Source organism: Elgaria multicarinata, chromosome 1, assembly GCF_023053635.1.
Source record: "Elgaria multicarinata webbii isolate HBS135686 ecotype San Diego chromosome 1, rElgMul1.1.pri, whole genome shotgun sequence".
NCBI lineage: Eukaryota > Metazoa > Chordata > Lepidosauria > Squamata > Anguidae > Elgaria > Elgaria multicarinata.
In genome coordinates this window covers 154,357,350-154,380,320 of record NC_086171.1, presented here as the reverse complement: position 1 = coordinate 154,380,320, position 22,971 = coordinate 154,357,350, and the positions used below count along the sequence as shown (strand labels likewise).

Below are 22,971 nucleotides of genomic sequence, written 5' to 3'. Positions count from 1 at the left end.
GGCCTATTATCCTGCCGCCAACACTTTATTAAGATTTACATTATTATTAAACAGTTGTATCCAATGTTAGTCTAACTGAGGGCTCTGAACTCAGAGGCTTACGGTCATCCTGTGCAGAGTGGGAGGAGCAGCAGAGGCAATCTTTGCCTCCCTGTCCTCCATTTTGTGCTAGATGGGCTGTTTTGCCCGTCTAGCTGGGGTGCTTTGGCAGGGCAGGGGAAGTTGGAGAGGCCTCAGGAGAGTTGTCTGCCCACGGGAACACCCCCTTCTCTGCTGCTCCAAGGTCGATTTCCCAACCTTGGAGAGCAACCTCTTGTGAAAGGAGGGGGTCAGAGCTACAATTTCCCACCCCACCCCACCCCACCGGAAGATGGAGCACTGTCTCCAACCTCAGAGCTGGGAATCTGAAGCATTCCTAATGACCTCTCAGATGCTGTCTAGGGGATAACAAGATTGTTCCCTTAAATCTCATTCATTTCAATAAACACACACTTAACATAGATTAGGCACATTATCAGAGCTGTGATAGCACTGCTCCTAAGAATATAGCTGTCATACCAATTACTTATTAGAAAGCAGAAGGGGCACCTGTCTCAAGTCCTGGCACTCTTCCTATCTCCAATAAATAATTAGCATTGTGAAAGCACTGCTCTTAGGAATGCTGCTAACAGGGCACCAATAATCTCCTCAGGTGAGGAGAGAGCCCTAGACTCATCATCTGCAAGGCACTAGTTAGGGATCAGGTTTTGTTTCTTTCTCCCCCATGGAAAAATTATTACCTTACAAGAATCAGTGGAGTCTGCACTGCCTGAAGCCTTTACGTGGTGGAGGAAGCATGAGTAGAACCATAGGGCAGCTGATGCCCTTTTAGACTGAGCCAAGCATGTATCCTCATTTCTAAATCAAATGGGGAAGAATAATTCTATGCATATTTTAGATTCTATGCATATTTTAGAATAAAACATACGGGGGAAAGAGATGAATATCTATCCCACATTTATAAATGACGCTGGTGATGAGAGGGAAAACAATGGTTTACTAGTTAATATGTTCAGATAGATGTAATTTCATCAATCTTGCTGACTGTCCTTGGAGTCAAGAGGTAATATTGTCAAAGGTGAACCTCTCCACTAAGTTATTAGTATGGCTCAAGGTTTTGCAAGTTTCCAACTGCCAGAAAAATGTGTGAAAATGTATGCATATTTGCATAACCACTAGGGCTAGAAAATTATTGGCTTTTAAGATGAAAGCTGTGATCTTTAAATAGCCTTTTCTCTTGCCCAGCCCCATAGCCTCACCTACATTTAAGGTAACTATTGTACTAACCACAGCATTAATGCTTTGCTTGCCATTTTGTTAGTGCTATCTATGTATAATCATTAACCTATTCATCTATTAGCCAAACGTTTAACAGGCTTACACTTCATTGAGCAATCTTACACGATCAGGTCCAACAGGAATGTGCCTTCCCGATACTTTAATAATTAAACGAAAGTTTAAATGTCTTTTGAAATCTTTTTTTTTAAATGCAAGGATCCCAGAGAGATCACTAATCACTGTTTAAACTTGGCATTTATCCTAGGAAAGTTATCAAATAATGGGCTCATTCACACGTAGTACAAGCCATCATGGGTTACTTTTCCTATGGGGCGTGTTGTCGCATTCTGGCTGATATTTTAAAATGCAAGCTGCATCGGTGGGGAGGGTGTCTGTGGCTTGTTGCCAGAGTGGGTTGTTGGAGTGGTTAACACACCTAAAGCAGTTTCTGGGTAGTTTGTTAAGAAGCCACCCTGGCTGGATTTGCATGTAAGGAGAAGCTGTGATGCAAGCTTGCCACAGCTTGCTTTTTTAAAATGGTGGCCAGCACCACAACAACATGCCCTGCAGGGAAATTAACCCATGGTGGCTTGTCATTAAGTATGAGCCAGGTCTAATTTTTATTACTGACATTCCAAATGCCAACCAAAAGAAGGTTAGAAAGGAGAGGGAATAGGGAGGAAAAAACACCAACTTGATGGTAAAGTCACAGCGCCTCCATGTGCCATGTTCAAAGTCCCAAGACAAAGATGTTAAAAAATATACTCCATGCTTAAGGCCTCTGGTAGTATGTGCATAAGCACCACCACATTCAAAAAGTATTTTAAAAATCAGATTTAAAAGCTTGCAAAAAAAAGAGGAGGGAGGACACAATGCCTATGGGGTTGTGCAGTTACTGTGATTCAAAGGCACCTTCCTTTATAGCCCATTATGCTAACAAAGGAACACATAAGATTAGAAGCTTCTGTTGTCTACTGGTACAATGAAACAGTATGTGGCATTACATTGTTTACCAAAATTAGTCCTGGAGTGGGCCCTGTAAGAACAGCTGTCCTTGGCACTAGTGTGGCAGAAAGGCCCATTTTCACATTTCCAATGCCATAAAGAGGCCACATGTTACACCAGATTGGAAAGGAAGTGAGGGCAGGACAGAGATCTTTAACATCGACCTGAACAGGAAACTAAGAACCATTTTTACTCAACTGCCATTTGTACCTGCATATCAAAAGAGTAAGGAAATGCAGAGAGAAGAAGGCAGCAGGAAGGTCCATAGCTCAGTGGCAGAGCACATGTTTTGCATGCAGAAGGCCCCATGTTCAACCCCTGTCGTCAATAGGTAGAGCTGGAGAAATTCCTGCCTGAAACCGTCCAGAGAGCCCTGGCTATGGGGGTGGTACATAAGTGTAATAAATAAATAAATAAATAAATAAAACCCTGGAGAGCTGCTGCCAGCCAGTGTCAGCAATACTGGGCTAGATGGACCAAGGGTCTAACTCAGTATAAAGTAGGTTCCTACATTCCTAAATACTTGCACAATCGGGAAGGGAGTCTGAGAAACTGAGTCAAATAGTGGTGAAAAAAGCTGAAGTTCTCAACCTTATTGACAATTTGAAAGCAAATAAATCACCAGGCGCAGATGGCATCCATCCTAGAGTTCTCAAAGAACTCAAATATTAAATTGCAGACTTCCTCAGAAAAATATGCAACATGTCCTTAAGCTCAGCCTCCGTACCAGAGGACTGGAAGATAGCCAATGTAACACCAATTTTTCAAAAAGTGATCCAGGGTGGATCCAGGAAATTACAGGCCGGTTAGCTTGACATCTGTTCCAGGTAAATTGGTTCAAAGCATTATTAAAGACAAAATTAGTAAGCATATAGAAGGGCAGGTCCTGCTGAAGAAGAATCAACAGGGCCTGTCTCACTAATCTACTACAATTCTTTGGGAGTGTCAACGAACATGTAGACAGGGATGATCTGGTGGACATTTGTTTACATGGATTTCCAAAAGGCTTTTGATAAAGTCCCCCACCAAAGACTCCTGAAGAAACTTAGTAGACATGGAATAAGAGGAGAGGTCCTCTTGTGGATCAGTAACTGGTTAAAGAACAGAAAGCAGAGAGTACGAATAAATGGTCAATTCTCCCGATGGAGGGAAGTAAATAGTGGCGTCCCACAGGGATCAGTATTGGGACCAATCCTTTTGAACTTGTTCATAAATGATCTGGAACTAGGAGTGAGCAGTGAAGTGGCCACGTTTGCTGATGACACCAAATTATTTAAGGTTGTTAAAACACAAAGCGATTGTGAAGAGCTTCAAAGGGATCTCTCCAAGCTGGGAGAGTGGGCATCCAAGTGGCAGATGTGGTTCAATGTAAGCAAGTGTAAGGTGATGCATGTTGGGAGGAAAACCCAACTTCAAGTATAACCTAATGGGATCTGAGCTGGCGGTGACCGAACAAGAAACAGATCTTGGGATTGTGACTGACAGCTCAATGAAAATGTCCACCCAGTGTGCGGCCGCTGTAAAGAAGGCAAACTCCATGTTAGGCATTATAAGAAAAGGAATTGAGAATAAAACGGCCAGTATCATACTTCCCTTATACAAATCTATGGTGTGACCACAGAATATTGTGTACAGTTCTGATCACCACAGCTAAAAGAGGATATTATAGAGCTGGAAAAAGTGCAGAAAAGGGCAACTAAAATGATTAAAGGGCTGGAGCATCTCCCCTATGAGGGAAGGTTACATCAACTGGGATTATTTAGCTTGGAAAAAAGGAGGCTAAGGGGAGACATGATAGAGGTGTACAAAATTATGCATGGTATGGAGAATGTGGATAGGGAGACATTTTTCTCCCTCTCTCAAAATACTAGAACCAGGGGTCATCCCATGAAGCTGATTGGTGGAAGATCCATGACAAATAAAAGGAAGTACTTCTTCACACAGCGCATAGTTAAATTATGGAACTCAGTAGCACAAGATGTAGTGATGGCCACCAATTTGGATGGCTTTAATAGGGGGTTGGATAAAATCCTGGAGGCAAAAGCTATAAATGACTACCAGCTCTGATGGTTGTGTGCTATCTCCAGTATTCGAGGCAGTAAGCCTGTGTGCACCAGTTGCTGGGGAACATGGGTGGGAGGGTGCTGTTGCACCATGTCCTGCTTGTTCATCCCTGGCCAATGGCTGGTTGGCCACTGTGTGAACAGAGTGCTGGACTAGATGGACCCCTGGTCTGATCCAGCAGGGCACTTCTTACGTTTTTCAGGTATGTTGTTTTTGTATGAACACATATATCCAGAATGACACTTATGTTCTTTTGTTTTTCATATCTGTTGTTCTTGTACAAACACATATATTACAAAAGGTACAATACAGATTAAGGTGAGGGTTTTGTTCTTCCTTGAGGTGCCGAAGCAGAGTAGAAAGGTGCTTAAAAGCATCTCACTATGCTACCAGCCTAGTCAAAGAATGAGTAAGAAGGTGTTAATTTGCAAAAGCAGTATCCTGTATCAATTAGTCTGGAGATGCTCTTAGGTTCTTTGAAGTGGCACAGCCAAAAATAGTCTTCATTAAAATGTATTTCCCCTATAGCTAGAAAAAAAGGGTGCTTGGTTACAGCCCAGGATGGGATTGAAGAAACCAGTGTTCATGTGTTAAGGGTAGGGTTGCCAACACTTTTGTTGGCCCTGTTCCTGAACCTTTTAATAGCAGCTTGACATGCAGAAATTAAGAAGTTGAAATTCTACCCGATTATCTTCATGCTTCAGCTGCTTAAATCCAGCTTGTCAGACTACTGTTTAGAGGTACAGAAACAGAGCAAGTAAAATGAGCTGACAACCCTTTCTTCATGCCTTGTATACTGGAACTCAAGTTACATTACAGGGATTCATAAACAGAAAATATTTGAAGAATCTTTTGTTAAGCCTTGGCGTAATTAAAATACAAACTAGAACACACCTTGCAGTATCTTTCTCACATTTTCCTCAGGCGAGTGCACTCTGTTTTGCGAAGCTCTCCTAGCACTATTTTGTGGAATTCATAGTTTCCCCCACACTGTAAAAATATCCAAAAAACAGCTATTGTGTTTTTACCACCATGAGGGGCCAGTATTTGAATTTTTGTCTTTGGCAGTCACTGACCTGGTGCACACAATCAGCTTTCCATAGCTTATTAGCTAGGGTGGGGTGATGATCCAAACCCGTGCTACAGATTCTCATTACATGTCAACCTGGTGAGGGTGGGTTGTTGGGGTGGTTGACAAGCCACCAAGAATTCATGGACTGTTTTAAGTTTGTGGGCAACTTGTAAACCAACCCAACAACTCACCCTTGCTGGGTTCACATGCAGCAAGAAGTTAAGGCACACGCCCACTTTGCCCTGAATATTAAAAATGGCAGCTGTCACCATGACAGGAAGCCCTGCGGGAAAATTCACCCACGGTGGTTTCTCTTACGTGTGAACTGGGCCTATGTGTTAGTCCTAATCTTAGGGCAGAAGTAACATGGCTATATCATTCCCTGAAAAAGGAAAGGGTCAGGGAAGAGTGAACCATGCAGAAAAGTTGAAAGGGGAAAGAGAGTACTAAAGCCTGTGGAGCACTCCTAATCCTTTAACAAAGATTAAAATACTTTGAAATATTATCTTTGCAGGGAATATATTTCCTGGCCATGTGACCTTACCTTTCTACAAAGCCCACAGAATGTTTTGGGGCTTTATAGAAAAGTTTAAGCACAGAACTCTAGCATTTTCCCCTGCTCCAAACACTAAATTCACTACTTACCTGTCCAGCTTCACTTTTCCATGTACCTAATCCCACAAGAGGCATCTTTTGCCCAGTATGAAGTGAAACATAGTTGCATTCAGAAGACATCTTTTCCTAAATAAAACGGGATAATAATAATTTTAAAAATTAACTAGTATGCTGTATCAATCTCTTTCATAACACAGAACAGAAAATCTAGTAGACTTGACAAAATTCTTATTTCTGCTGGTATAACCCCACTGAATTTATGAGAGTTTAATGCAAGTGTAAAGATATAATAGGATAGATGTATTTCATATCAGTTTTATTTATATAGAAAATGTACACCCCACCCTTTCACTGCAGACAAAATGCTTAGGACAACAGTTTCCAAACATGCACACACTTGACATAAAAGGAAATAACCATAAGAATGTTAAAAGGTAAAGAGCAGGGAAGGACGGCCAAAAGAGAGGAATGGGGGTGTATCCAGAAAATTCCTCTTGATAGAACCCAGGCAATTCTGCTCTGGCGGATTGTCTTTACCATGTGGTGGCAACACATGAGCATAGCACGCATCACTACTTAACACCTGTGAATTTTCCTTTTGTGTGTGCTGGTACATGCTTTGATGCTAAGATTCACCTTCTATTATAGTTAGAAGCCTACACAGAATGGCAGAAATCCCTTAGAATTAGGAATTTGACAGCACTAAGGCAAAAAAGTGTTATAGTCAAGCTTCACATACGAGGAATCATGAACTCCACTAAAAGTTTATTTGGAATGAGGGTACCAAATATGTTCCCACAGCACATGGAAAAGGCTTTCAGTGAATAAAGACTTGTATAAAACAATTCCCATTCCAACACATTCCGCTTATGATGCAGCATATGACCTGTGGTTACTGCTCTTCCTCCTTTGTATATATTCTTGCAAGAATAGTAGAAAACCCTATCAGTGGAAACAGAGTATTCTAACCAGAGGTACCCATTGTACCAACCACTACTAAAGTAAGACTTTCAGACTTGCTTGCCTCAGGACACGAAGATGAACAACTGTGAGAAACCTTCTCACCAAGTTGCTGTTTTCTCTGCTAACATGGACCACATCTCCCAGTTTGACTGTGCTGACAGAAATAGTCTCAAGACTGTGAGGGAAAATCGACTTTTCCTATGATGGAATAGGACAATCAAACATTTTGAAAATTTCAGAACCCTGGAGATGGGCCTCCAGCTATTAATTCACACTAGGCTTGCCAAGTTTTTAATCAGCCCTTACTCCTGTGCCTTTAATGGCAGTCTGACATTGGCTGGTGAGAATGCCCTTTCTCACTTGCTCGCCACCAAAGGCAGTTAGGCTGGGAAGTACAATAGGGAGGGTCCTCCCAGTAGTGGCCCCACACCTCTGGAATCAGTTTCCATTGGGCGGGTGTGTGTGTCATGAAGTTCCTTTTTTACAGATCTTCAGGAAGACTCTGAAGGCTCACCTGTTTTTGCTGGCCTTCCTATAGTGTCTTTGGTTGGTGGTTTTTAATGGTTTTTTAATGGTAATATGGGAGTTTATCAGTAGTTTTATTGGTTATCATGCTCTTTTTTTTGGAACTTTTATTTAATGTTTTTATTGTACCTGTTCTGTATAGATTTATCTTGTATGCTGTCTTGACAGGACTCTATCCTGAAGATGACCTAGAAGTAGTTTAAAACAGTGATGTTAAATAAAAATCTCCATGCTGCTAAAATGTTTTCCTGTAGATCAAGTTGCTGTTTTAAGGCATGGCAGCATGCCAATCTTGTATTTTTCTCCCTTAATTGGCAATCTCTGTAGATTACCTGAGAGGAAAAATATATTTAAAACTTAAGATAGGTGCATTTATGTAATCAATGTGGATCTAGACTGCAAGATTGTGCCTTTGGGGACACCAGGATAGGTTATCCTTAAATTAGGGACATTGCTCAAGCTATTCCTTGCAAATTAGAACTTGCTTTGTTCCAAAAAGTGGGAGAAAAAAAAGAAAAAAAGATGTCGTGTGCGATAGTTTAGAAAGGACTGAGCTGCAGAGGTTAAGTACCCTGCAACATCAGGCCTTCTCCTCCGCAGCCTCACACCATGAATTCTAGTTGGAAGTGTATTTCAGTGAGGAAATCTTTGCAGAATCTGGCTGACAAGTCCCTACCTGCTGCTTGCCGCTTACATGACTTCACTCATCTTCTGGCGAACACAAGGAAGCATATAAGCAGTCTGTGTCCAAGCAATTGGCAAAACCTAATTCATAACAAGCTCTTAATTCTCAAATTTCTACCCGCTGTCCAAATCTTACAGGACATACCAGTGTTAACTAGCCCACACCTATTTCCTGAAACTTGTATGCTCATTTGTAGCTGAGAGATGAAAGCATATATCCTAATACTACAGTAAATGAAATCTTAAATTTGTAAGCAACAAAGCAGATCTGATTTCTTTAAACTAAATTCCTTATGAAGGAAAAATGCTAGCAAATACATACATAAAGTAAGGTTTTTCTTTTTGTCATAGTACTAAGTAATGTTGCAAAAAGTAGGGACAGCTACCAAAAAGCATTACTATATTGGTTTTTTCTTTGTGGTGTTGATACTTGCACTATCAGCACCAGGTTTGATTGCTGTTACAGCTTCTATGATTGTCAGTGATAGGGAACTAGGACCAGGTTCACACATAACGCTAATCTATGGATTAGTTAAACCATGGTTTGTTGCACTTTGCAGGAATTGTCTGGTAGATGATCAAACAAACTGTGGTTTATTTTCTCAATCCCTACGTTGTTTGTTTCCTTCCTCCTTTGCCAACTCCCTCACTGTATCCCAAATGACTTTGCAGTGTTTTACTATTGGTGATCCTGTTCAGATGACATGCTAAGCCACAGTGGTTAAACATTTTGAGCAAAACATTATGGTTTAGTGTGTTGTGTCAACCATTCCTAACCATGGTGGCTACGTAACCACAGTTTAAACATGCTCACTAATCATTTGCTGCAAAAGGGTTTGTGGCCTAACAATGGCTTAGAACAGGCCCGGTATGTAGAGCGGCTGTTTGGTAAAAACAACAACAACAATCTGGCTTGCCACCTCTGTAGCCTGGTGAAACAACCCTTGAACAATCCATGGTTCTAGGTTCACACAGAATGACAACCCACGTTTTAAACAACTCAGAGTTCACAATCAACCAACAAACCATGGGTTTGCTTCATGGGTTGTTCATGGTTAACAAAACATGGTTTGTTAACACTGACCTGGTTCACACAATATTCACGATGAGCGGTTGTGTGTGCTGGGTACATGCAGGCAAATGCAGGCACCATTTTGAAACCCCCAGTTAAACAACCCTCACATAACCCTTGAATAGTAGTAGCATTATCAGAGGGTTGTTAACCTTCAAATAGCCCCCAATGGCTAGGTTTGCATGACACGATGCAACCCCCAATCGCAAGTTGCATATTCGAAGTGGTGGCTGCATGCACCTAGCACACACCACAGCTCATTGTGGGTTAAATAACCCATGATGAACCAACTCAGTCATGTGAACTGATTCATTATTAGGTTTGTACATCATAACAACCCAGAACTCAACAATCTATGGATTAGAGCTTTGGCTATGGGGCAGAATATAAATAATAATAATAATAATAATAATAATAATAATAATAATAATAATAATAATAATACCCATGGGTTAGCATTATGTGCAAACCAGTATTGCAAGATATATTGATCTAGGCTTTGGCTCCAAAATACTCCTGCGTCCCAAGTACTGCTCCCATAGAATCAAAGAGGCCTGTACAGTGATACACAAGCCCTTCTGCCTGTGCTTAGACTGCCATCCTATGTACGTTTGTTTCGGAGTAGGCCCCACTGAACTTATGTCTTATATCTGAGTAGACATGTATAAGATTGCACTGTTAGTCCTCTGCTGCTCCAGATACTATCAAAGGGCAACTAAGTCCCTATCAGAAGAGACCTAGTCTGTATACAGGGCTTTACTTTGACTTACTGTGCATATACAGATAAACCCAGCTATCCTCTCACTTCAGTTCTTTGCTTCCAGCATCTTTTTTGTATCACACAGCAACGTTCTCTTACAACCTGATCCTATGGAGGTTTACTCCAAGTGTATACAATTCCCACTGAATTCAATGAGACATACACCAAATGCATACAAAAATGATTAAAAGTGATTAAGAAAGCAATCCTATGCCCCCTAGACAACATCTGGAGGACATGGGAGTGTTCGGTTTCTGTGATCCAAGGTTGGAAACAGGGCTCCGACCCCAGAGCCTAGAAACCCGCTCCCTGCTCCCACTAGTAGCTGGCGTGGTTCTCTGCGATTGGAAACAGACTGCAGAGATGGGGTGGGGGGAAGGGGACGGTTCAAGGGTGGAGAGGGGAGGAGATCAGGGAAGCTGCATTACACAGCTTCCTATGCTTGCTCCAGCCTCCTTCCCTCCCGCTCATAAGCACCATAACAAGATAGGTGAAATCTGCATTTTCCTCTGTCAAGTGAAAATGCAGGGCAACCGGAGCATTGGATACTTGGCAGCCTCCAAATATCTCCATAGGATTGCACCCTAAGAGAAGACTGTGTTCAACTCTTTGTTAGCTCATTGCCTGTATGTATGTGCTTCTGAAGAGAATTTCGTTTATCAAAGGGAAACATCCTGCAATGTGACCTAAGAGTTGCTCTGTTGGCTAAATTGTAACAGGAAATAAAGCTTGAAAAAGTTCCAGACCCCAGCAACTTCCTCAGCTTTTGCTTGAATCAGCTGTACAGAGGTGCCCAACAGAACTGATTCCTAAATTAAATACCATCTACATAAGATAATTAGCGTAGGATGATAATTACTCCTCCACTATTATCACATTTCTAGTAATAAATAGTTATCTATTTGATATCACCAACAAGGAAAACTAGTTAAGTTGGTATAGTTTATGAGCAGACAATGGTTGGATACAAAGAACCTGTCTCCTTTATTTAAGCTCTTTTCCATATTATATACTTCATAATGTTATTTTACGTATATTTATAAATTTTGTCTCTAAGATAAATATCTCTAGATGGGTGTATAGGCTAACCCTATGCACATTTAATCAAAAGCAAACCTAACTGAATTTAATAGGCCTTTCTTCCAAGTACACATTTACAGGTTTTGCAGACTCGCAGTGTGTGTTTACTCAGAAGGAACTTCTGCATGTTTACTCAGAAGGAAGACCCATTGAGTTCAGTGGGGCTTACTCCCAAATAATTATGAATTGTAGGATTGTAGACTTAGTCTCATTATTATTCTTGGGGAAGTTGTTGAAACCAAAGCTAAGAAATAGTGATTTGCTTCAGTGAGTCAACAGATGTGCTAGGATTCGAACATGTTCAAGCCCACCACTTTACCATTGAATTATATTGACACCGGTTTAGTTTGCACGCTTGCAGGGTGGTTAACAAGCCTCTGTCCAGCTTCTTGTGACATGCCAACCTGGCAAGGGTGGCTTGTTGGGCTGATAATAAACTGCCCCACAACCCTACAACAGACCATGGGGTCTGGGTGGTTTGTTAGCCACCCCAACAAGCCACCCTTGCTGGGTTTGCATGATACGAGAAGCTGCACAAGCGAGGGTAATTATGCAAATCCAGCTAGCATGTAACTGGCATGAGTAGGGTGGTTAACTAGCCGTGGTGGTTTGTTAACCTCCCTGCGATCGTGCAAACTGGGCCAATATAGTACTGGGACAGATATGGAATGGAAGTACTGTGGCTAGGTGAGAACAGGGCTCCTACACCTGTTCTTTTTCACCTCGCCATCCTAAATGGAAGACTTCAAGGTGATAACCAGCAGGAAAAAAAGAAAAGAAGGTAAAGTTAAATGTTAGCATTAAACATACATCCCATATGACAACCTATAATTAGCACACATATGATTTTGAATTGTCTTCCTTAGCATAGTATTCAATCTAGCTGTGCACTTTAGAAAAGATACACATTAATCCTGTATGCAAAACTTTAGCTAGAGACAAGTTATGGCACATAATCAGTAACTGCTTCACTTGACATTAGTGCAAGTAAACCCCAATTCCCAATGATTAATGGATCAGGATTAACCACACTGTAATGTACAACTACAGAGTACAGAATGCAAGAAAACAAATTAGAAGAGCAAGGGCTGTAATTTATTCTTTTAATGTCTACAAGCTATATTATATTATTATATATGCTTGGGTCTAGGAACCTCCCCTAAAATTGTTATCCCTTATAGTGCATGGTTTAAAATTATCATAATAATTCACCTGTAAGACAAACCTGTAAAATATAAAATTATGTGTTTTTATTGTAATATTTTACAACAAATAAACCACTCAAACTAATTTCAGTGAAAGGCATTAAATAAATATTTTAAATCAATAAAGACTGATTTGCCCAACATCACATAGTTAGTGCACTCTTAGCTAAAAATTAAATTTATGATCCCCAAGAACTAGCCTGATTCCCAGCAATGGTGCCACATTAGTTGAAACTCTTTGCACTGGAAGTCAGTGTCTTCACTTGTTTAAAGACAAAGTGTGGTCCAGCAGATATAATAGTGGACTTGATTTTAAATCCATGCCATAGACATGCTGAGTTGACTTTCCTCTCTTCACAGGGCTACCGCAAGGACAAAATAAGATGACAATTGCAGACCAGTTTGCCTCGATCCAGAGGGAGAGGCGGGTAAGAAATTATTATTATTATTATTATTATTATTATTATTATTATTAACAACAATTAATAACAGCTTTCCAACAGAAATACATAGACTGGAAAAACACAAATACAGAAGCTGTCAAGAAACTGATTCCATAATTAAGCCAATCAAGATTACCAGTTGCCAATAGTTAACGCAAGAGCTGATTCTAGTTTTCTCAATCCACTGTTGGGGGTTTGTCAGCCCACAGCAAAAGTATTAAGATAGTAGCTTGTGGCAATATCTTTGCAAAAACACAAACTACCAAAGCACAAGGTTGTATAAGAGCAGCTCTAACAATGCAATCCAAAACTATCATGATATCTGAACTTTGTTCTACAATCTTAAGAATACTCAGTTCCCTCTACATTTACATAGAGCCAGCCTTCAAGATTATTTACAGCCTGATCCTAACCACCTTTACCCAGAAGAAATGCCCACTGATTTCAGTTATGCTTGCTTCTAGGCAAATTATATTTAGAATTGCAACCATGCAGCCTTCTCCTATTGGTTTTTAAACTCTACAGAATGACTTCTGAAATAGGTTAACTTGTTAACCTATGTTAAATGTGGACCAATTTAGCATCTTTCATAGCTCCTTTTTAAATTAAATTTAATAAAACCAAATGAAAGTGGAAACAGTTCTGCAGTAATGTGACTAGTAGGGCTTGCAGTGCAAATCTTCAGGGAATTCCTTAGCAGCTGAGTGTGTGAACTTTTAAAAGTACAAATTGTTATTCCACAATCCCAGTTATAGAATGGTTGCTTATTATTTACCACAAGGTTTGTTGCAATTATCCACAAAAGCAATACATTGGGAATGTGTGGGTATTGACAAGCAACAAGTTTGCCCATAAGCATGTGGTTTAATTAAAGTGCATAAGAGGATCCCACAGACTATAATACCTCCTTTTCAAAATAAAAAGGGGCTCCAATGGTAACATATGAACCCTCTTTTCTCTCCAAAGAGATACCAATTTCCCCACTCATACATTACAGGCAGACCTTACTAGATATTAAACATGAATGCCAAGATACACTAGTTTATGGCAACCAGATGGAAAAGGTCACTTGCAAGCTATGCCTGCTGAAATTTCCTATTCCCTTTTCTCTAGTCAGTGGTAGCAAGACATCTCCACAAAAAGTAGTTATTGCATCCATAACTGAGGGTTGTTAAAGGTAAAGACAAATTTATGTTTATATGCAGCTGTTGTCAAGTACACTACAGACTTCCTGGGAGAAGCTGGTTGGCCACTGTGTGAAGAGAATGCTGGACTGGATGGATCTTGGTCTGATCCAGCACAGTTCTTATTCTATTATACCAGTGTAAACAACTTTATAACCTGACATAGTTTTCTGCAGCCAGAGACTTATGCATGTTTACTCAAAAGTAATTACTATAACTTTTAATGGGACTTACTTATTCCCACGCAACCATACATGACACTGCAGCCTATGCACAGTTGCTTGGAAAGAAGCCCCACTGGGACTTACTTCCGAGTAAACCTGCACAGTCTTAATCTGTGCATTTGAAACCACATTAATGCCTAACAACTTGTTCAACTGTCCAAGTTGTATTTCATTGTTTTTTCTTCTGTTGCTGGAATTCGAGGATCCCATCCCTCCAGCCCATCAACATTTACAGCAAGAGAAGGGGAAATGGAAGAGCTTGGCACACCCTCTAAATCAACCACAGCTCTCTTACTTTCTACCCCACCCCCTGAAAATGCACACACTTGACTGACGCAAATCAAGTCAGACAAAGAAGGTGATTAGCTAACGCTGGGAAACTCACATCTGATCACTCACCACACGCCTCTTGCTCGGACTCTCCCTTCCCTCACCGGAGTTCAAAAGAGAGTGACAAGTCCCCTGCTCCGGACTTTAAGGTTTCCGTTTCCGGGTTTGAACTTTAACCGTACGTTACTCAGCCCTCCTTATTTTCCAGTCCACGTGTGCAATGGGGAGTGAACAATCACTGCCGTATTTCTCTTATTTTACAAAGCTTTCGGTGGAGCCAAAGCGCCTTCATCAAGACCTGACATAAAGATTGCTTGTATTTTGTGGAAATCGGTTTGTATAAGACATGCAAAGGGTGTTCTGCAACAAAGACTGGGTCTGGAGCTATTTTCTCTAGAAAAGGTAGTTTTACCTTGCTAGTCAACGTTTTGAGAAAACATCCACCATAACCTGAAAGGGTTTATGAAAATGCCTCTAAGGGGCGTTTTTTAATCCCCCCCCCCCCGATTATAGTTTATTGCATGGCAATTGTGTACACCCAGGTTTTTGAGTGACCAAATGTCATGACTGGTTATGGCTTCTCAGCAAATGTGCACTATGTGTCAATTGAGGGTGGTAGTTCTGACTTCAGTGGGGCTTTGAATCCATTTTGGGTTTCAGTCAGAACCAGACAGAATACTAAAAGAGTTATCTAAAGTGCTTTACACATATATGGTCATCATTTGATGACTGCTTAGTACGATGTGGGATTGTGCAGTGTAGACCTCCCCTGCCTTGAATTTGTGAAGAGGCCCAACACATGCACAGAGTTATGCAACCGAAGATCCTAATTCACCTAGGAATCTTTCCTCACATAGAAAGACCCTTTGCATGCATGTCAGCGCTCACATAGGGACCCTTTACACAGCCACTAAACATACAGCTGATAGGACGCTGGGCTACACAACATGACGTTGTGAACCTTACACATTTTTTCAGAGAGTGATTTTTCAAGTGATTATGATAAAAACGTGGAACCCAGCAATGCATGTTACAATGACCCTGTTCAGATGACAAGCTAAGCCATGGTAGCTAAGCATTTTTAGCTAAACATTATGGCTTAACATGTCATGTGAACCATTCTAATCATGATAGCTACATAACCAGGGTTTAAACACACTCATTATCCATTTGCTGCACAAGGGTTAGCAGCCTAACCATGGTGTGTTGTCTGAACACACCCAATAATGGGTTGCATGCTACAATGATGGGTTGAGAATGAACAGAAGCAATGATTGTATATTGCAAAGACCCCATAGGGTGAAGATGGGATCTGTTTCAATGGAAAGTGAGCCTAGCCTTTGGTGGAGATAAGTTTTGCTTTCATTGCAACATTGTCCTGAAGTGGAGTACTTCACATTTCTGCATAGGAATTAATGGCAACTATTCAGTTACATCAAGGGTAGGCAATTTGTAGCCTTCCAGATGTTTTGGCCTATAATTCCCATCAGCCCAAACCAGCATAGCCAATGGTGAGAGATAATGGGAGTTGTAAGTAAAAAATCTGGAAGGCTACAAGTTACCCACCCGAGTTGCATGAAGGCAATCAACAAGTGCATTTGTGGGCATGACTGGGATGGAGATTAAATCTAGATGTAATCCTTGTGATCTGTTAGTAGTCCCCACTAAGGACATTGTACTGCTCGCATGAGCTGACCTCCATCATAGGCAGTAATTTATGGGAATAAGCCAGCTTCAGTGATAATTGTTCTGACTCTTACATTTAGTTAAGAACGAGTTGCTTTACAAAGAAAAAAATCTTTACCAAGAATCATCTCACAGTGATTTCTAGACTTCTCTAAATGATGAATGTACAGAAAAACAGACAGATATAAACATTTTATAAGAATAAATGAATACTGGTGAGTTATACATTGTTTTCTACATGGATGTACCTTTTGTGTAGGTATTTTGCAATGTGTAAATAAATTTTTACATGTGGCCTGAATGAACTTGTAAATAAATCCAGCAGTCTGTTATTGATTAATGCATCTCTGCCTCACATTTTGCTTAGCCTAGCATTTTACGGTGGTAAATTTCAACTATATATTTCAAATCCATATAAAAGAAAGTTAAACTTAAACCCAAGATAAGAAAGTAATAAATGTCCTGTATAACAGCCTTCCCCAATGTGGTGTCCTCCAGATGTCTCAGATGATAAGTCCCATCATCCCTGATCATTGGCCATGCTGGCAGGGGCTGATGGGAGTTACAGCCCAAAGCATCTGGATTTTGGTTAGTTCCTCATGACACTCTAGACTGGCTAATAGGAATTCATTATATTGATAATTGCCTTAGCAATGGGACTGACAAACCTTCAGGCAAACCTTCCCCAAGCTGGTGTTCTCCAGATGTTTTGGACCACAACTCCCATTAGCTCTACCCAGCAGAGTCCATTATCAGGGTTGATGGAAGTTGTAATTCAAAACATCTGGAGGACACCATGTTGGAGAAAGCAGTATTAAGCGGAATGAAACAGCTGCCTCACAGTCTTTCCTCCTGAGCTTATGCCCCAGTGGTGGTGATACACGCTTATTGCTGATCTGGGGGCTGTTTATACACCTGCTGTGGTTAGTCGTCTTCTCCCAACAGGTCATGGACAATGCAGCACTGTTGGGAAAGGCTCCTGATTAGGCAAGCAGGTAAAGAGGCAGTCTATCCAGGCCACACATTTCGACAAGTATTGTGCTTGTGTTGCACACTGTTGCTGCATGAGGGTGGGTTATCTAGTCCTTTGTCTCAGGCAACAAAATGTTTTAGGCCTGCCTTGCTTAGCAACTAATCTAATTGGTCCATAGTGCTTGGACTCAGAGAGCACATACAGAGCAGAATTACTACTCTATTTACCATGGCAGCCATCCAACTGCTATGCCAGTTTTCCCCAACCTGGTGTCCTCTAGATGTTTTAGCCTATTATTCCCAGTATTTCTGGCCACTGCCATGTTGGGAGTTGAAGTCAAAAACATTGGGAGGGCATCAGGTTGGGGATGACTGCTGTATAATATTATGTTTTTTTAAAATAATTACACACAGATTTTTTTTCTTGCAACGGAATCCATTAGAGGTTCCTACTGATCAGATCTAGGGTCCTTAACCATTTCTAGTCACATGCATGGTTACTCTGAAGCCCCATTGAGTTCAATCAACTTATTCCAACACTAGTGCACAATTACTTGGGAGTAAGCCCCACTGAACATAGTGAGTCTTGTTTCTGAGCAAAATCCATAGGATTCAGCTGTACATCTTTTTCTTCCTGGGTTGTATAATCTGCAAGCTTGAGTGTTATTATTCTACAGACATTGCACTGTCAGGATTTCCCCCAATAATACTTGCACTGAGTAAAACTGTTAATGTTTGTGACTGTTTAACAGGAAAATTGTTAGTGTTTATTAATGGCATTAAAATGAGATGGCATTAAATTGGGAATATTGGTTTAAATAAGTATTTTAAAAAATGGAAACACTAACACATTCATCAAGACAACTGGGACTTGGGGCAGGTGTTATTTGCCTCTGAAATGGTTTATTATTCCACTCTCAGTCAACCTTCATGATTGCTGCATTAATTTGGACCAAATCCATAAGTCTCAGAGGTACAGAAGCAAAATCCCCATTTGGCCTCTCATGTGAATACTCCAAGAACAGGTGACACAGAGGGAAGGAACAGAAAAGTTACATAAGGAAGAAGCTTAAGAGTTATCAAGGAGAAAAATACCAAAGCAAGAATAAGTGCCTGAATTTAAAGGAAACCCTGTTGATGAAGAAGCTCTCAGGAAACAGCATCTATATGGCCAGTAATAGGTATGAGAGATGAGTATCAGAGATGATAAAATAACAAACCCTAAAATAGGAAAACTATATCATCCAGTAATGGATTGCCCCAGTACTTGTAGGGTTGCCTAATTTGTAGGAAAATGAGACACAGATATTTTGACAACATTGTTGGTTCAATAAACAAAAAAATGAATTTGTTAGGTTGCAAGAGTAGACACATAACTGAAAACATCACTTGATTTGCCTTTGCACCAGAGCATGCACATCAAAGATTTTTTTCTATGTATGTGATAATTGTTTTTAATTATTGACACTATGTGTTCTGACACCTTGTATCCTGCTTATTTAATCATGGCTTGAATGAATGAAACAAATACGGTTATATTTTCAATGGAGAATAAAGAACACAAAGGACTCAGAAGACCCTGAGTATAAGGTCAGTTATATGATGAAGTGAATGATAAAGAATATAGAAACCTGTGCTAGGAAATGGCATCAGTAAGGTAGGCTGCATCTCGTCAATTTAAATCCTGCTGCAGCCCCTGCCTATAATTCCAAGATTTATCCTCTAAAATTCAGCAACAAAGTTCAATCATGGCATACATGATGATTATGTATGCTCCTGTCTGTTTTTGTTTGTATTTTATGCTTTTTATGGTTTAAAATTTTGTATATTTGGTTTTAATGTTCGATGTTTTTAACTTTTGTAAACCACCCAGAGAGCTTTGGCTATGGGGCAGTATATAAATGTAATAAATAATAATCATAAATATAATATATTTCTCTAAAATAAGTGTCTTTGAACCTGGGTATACAGAGTCCTTTTCCATTACCACTGAGTAACAGCCCCAAGATATAAGTCCTTTGTTTGAACTAAACTATTTTACATGTCCAGTGTTCCAATTCCAACTGACAACTTCTGTCTCAGTAACTGTCTTAAAGCAATTTCCTTTTCTTCTAAACTACTTAAAATATTGTTGCTATTATTGAGTGCAGAGGATCTCCCATGAAATGAAACAAACACTTCCCAAAACTTCCATTGATGTTAAACACTAATTGTTATCGCCGGTAGATGACGGTAAGTCTTTTAACAGTATATCTAAGAATCAAAAGTACTTAATGCTAGCCTGACCTGGTCTTTGGAGCGCTCCATTTTTGCATTGCCATAAACAAGTAGGCCTTGACTTTTCACATTTTGCTTAATGTTGTCAACCTTTAACAGCAATCTGACATGCAGCAATGTAGTAGATGACATTTCGGGTGTGTTCCAACCACACAATAGTCAACCATGTGTTAATAGTGAAACTCCACAGATGACTATTTAGGGGGTACTCCCCACATGACATAATTGACTGTGAGTTGAGTATGAACACAATGTTGATGCTTGTAGCTAACCCCCGCCCTCCCACTGAAAGGGGGCACTGGTTCCCGTTAGAATCCCCCTTCCCTGTGTGGAGCATCCCAATCGGCGGCTCGCCATATGCTTTTCCTGTGTGGGACAGGGCACCACGACCAGCAGCTTCCCTCCCCAAGCCATCCTCCCATTCCCATGCAAAACACAGGAGAGATGTTTGTTGCTGCCCCGCTGTTGACTCAATAACAGGGATAGTAATACAGTGCACCTCATGTCCTGCTTGTGGGCTTCTCTAAAGCATCTGATTGGTCACTGCAGGAAACAGGATGTTGGAACAGATGAACCTCTGGCCTGATCCAGTACAGTTCTGCTATAATGGATATACAAGAGTGACTGTAGACTTCAGCCCATTGTGGTAAACCCTGGACTTTCTGACTCTGTCATCATTTCTATCCATCTCACAGTTCTAACCCTCATTTTGCACCCTTATCTCTTGTAAAAATATTATAATAATGGCTGTGTCTTGCGAAGAGACAAAGGTTCTTTTCCCCAAGGGATTCAAAGACAATAAGCACATTAACAGGTCAAGCTGTTTCGCCATTTTAAGCAATGCACATTTTAAGCAAAGCACAGAAAAACAACTGGCTGCTCCATTGCTTATCAAATAAATTGTTTAAGATGTCATGTGGAGGGCTCCCCTCCTCCGTGGAGTGCACTATTCCATTGGCCATAGAGTTCTCCGGTGGGAGCTTCTGAAAACACCCCAGCTGCTACTATACAGCCAGCGGAACTCACAATGGCTGATGGGAAGTGGCTAGGAAGATTGAGGGAGGTTGGAGCACCGGCAGCCCAGAAGGACGTGAGACTTTCAGCCACACGACAGGGGGAGGGGCAACATGTCATGTGAGGAGTACCAGGAGAATAATGCATGGTGAGTGTGTTATTACCTCCTCCACTGCCTAATATGTCATCCAAACTCAGCCAAGGGCGACACACTAATCAACTGGGGTGGGGTAATAGGAATAGAATGGGAAACAACCGTTAATTAGTGTGTCATCCGAACTTACCTAATGTCTCTCCCCTTCCATGTATAAAAGCTGCCCAAACTAGCAGATGAATCTTTCTTCAACATTGGTGGCTCTCCACTACACCTGAATTCAGGAGGTTAATTTAGGGGATGTAGGTCAGGTAACATGCACACAGGTCCTGGCCCCATTTAAGATGCCCCAGGCAACTGCCTCACTCTGCCTAATGGTAGGGCCCTATCACCTCCCTAATTCATGACAGGGCTGTAGTAATAAATGCATTTCGAAGGTCAAGAGAGAGTTATGGGAAATATCACACAGTCAGTAGGCTCCAGTCTTCTAATTCACTTCTAAATTGTATGACATGCATTTAATTAGCCTGAAGCAATTTACATGTCTACATTAAGAACTAAGGAGAGGTAAAGGATCCCAGGAATGCATACTACTCGTTTAGCGAGTTTACTTTTCCACAGATTTAAGAGAGAAATGTTTTAATCTGAACCCAAACGAGTCACCTCTGTTCTAAAACACAATGACATCTCTGGCCCACGTTTCCCTTAACTGCAGTGTAGCCAAAATGACGGAGCTTAAAACCAGGAGAACAACCAAGTGTTTCCTTCTTTTCACGTAGGCAATTGTCAATTCTGCATGAGTTCGCGTTTTTAATTCAGATTCAACTCGGTTGCGCAACAAGGTTTCAGTGAACCGCTTGCAATCACTTTCCCCGCCCCTTAATAATGGGTTCTAATTTGCAGTATTAATAATACCCGCCTCTAAACTCTAAAAAGCTATCGCCACTGCAATTAAAACTTTTCAATAATGGGTACATTTCCGAAGAACTGCCAAGGATTCTGCAGATTGCCCTGACTCTCATTCATTCATCCATTCATCCATGCTTCCACAACTCGCAGTACTAATCTGAAGCCTAAATTGCAAAGTCACGCTGGCGCTGCAGCTACACCAACTGGGAGGGAGTGGGAAAGGAGGAGGAGTCAACGGGCAGGTTCTTCGACTTCGGATAGATTCTCTCGCGAGAGTCTGGAAAGTATAAAACCAGATGGGGGCACTGCCCGAAGGGCTGCCTGTTCTTGTTTGTTGCTGTCCACGGCAGAGCTTTTGTAGAATCGCCTAGTTTCGCTTACGGTAACACCTCTCGGATGCGTGTTTGGGCAAGGATCAGGGATGGCGCTGGGCTCGTTAGCACGCTGGGCGGGTTCTGTTCGTTTGCTGTAGTTGAAACTATTTTCCTACAGAAGGTGGCAGACCCTTGCAATCCTGTCTGTTAATAGGCTTGCTTAATTCGTTTTAGGTTTACTGTGTGCAAAGCTTTTGTGGGTGTTTTTTTAATGGGGGGGGGAGTGAAGGGGTGGGTGTGGGTGAATATACATATATATCTGGGTGTGGGTGGGTGTTCTTTGGTGCTTAATAGTTCTGCAAGTGGAGGGCGTGCTAATCAAGGTACAGCTTCTTCTTGCTACCTAATAGTTCGTCTTTATCTCGGTTGCCTCGTGTCTTGTTTGCGGACGGAGGAAAAATCGCAGTTAAAAGTAGCCTAAAGGTCGTAACTTTTGCCTCCAGGCTAGGGAGAACTGTGCGATCGGCGCTGACTTATTAAACTCAATTGCCTTTCAAAGACGTTCCTCGTAGCGAATGCTGAGCTTGGCTCGCGGCTGGGTCCGCTGGAGGGTTCGGCGGGCTGTTAAACTTGGTGAGCGTTAAGTCTTTCTCGGTGGCGGCAATGAGGCGTTGGGATGTCCTAGCCCGACATGAAGATTGAGGTTCAGAGGAGTGTGTTGGGGGTTTAGGCTATTGTGTTTTACGTAGGGCGACATTTTTGAGTTAAAAGTAAAGCTGTGTTCCTCGGCTTGCTTATTAGGGAAAGGGACATTGGACTTAATGGAATTTAAACGCTAAATATCTCACGTGCTGTGTGGGCGCTTTCAATTCCTCACAGTTACGCAATGGAAAATTAAAGCCACAACCCTACACACACTTGCCAGGGAGTAAATCCCCTTGAGTTAAATGGGACTTGAATCTGAGTAGACATACATAGGATTGTACTGTAAATCTGGTTTTTTTCTTTTACCGTAATAGTGCTCAAAGATTATTCTCTAGAACTCTGTTTTGGGGTATAAGATGTTTGGAAATGCTGATATTAGGTGTGTGTTTTTCCAGAAAATTGCTTATCCTACATAGGCTCCTTTAGTATCTCCTGTTAATTCATTGCGATTTGAAAC

The 22,971-nt window shown here is 41.1% G+C and overlaps 1 protein-coding gene across 2 annotated transcripts in view; it reads right to left on the bottom strand.

Moving 5' to 3' along the window:
- Positions 1-14,683, bottom strand: part of AKR1A1 (aldo-keto reductase family 1 member A1) — a 32,415-nt gene extending 17,732 nt beyond the window's left edge. The window contains exons 1-2 of one of the 2 annotated variants that reach the window (XM_063139862.1): positions 14,613-14,683; positions 6,104-6,199 (exon numbers count right to left, since the gene is read on the bottom strand). In XM_063139862.1, the coding sequence (XP_062995932.1) occupies positions 6,104-6,193 (90 nt within the window). In that variant the 5' untranslated portion in view covers positions 6,194-6,199; positions 14,613-14,683. Of the gene's footprint in view, positions 1-6,103; positions 6,200-14,598 lie in introns of both variants that reach the window. The other variant, XM_063139852.1, reaches the window with a different exon arrangement.
- Between the last annotated feature and the right edge of the window lie 8,288 nt (positions 14,684-22,971).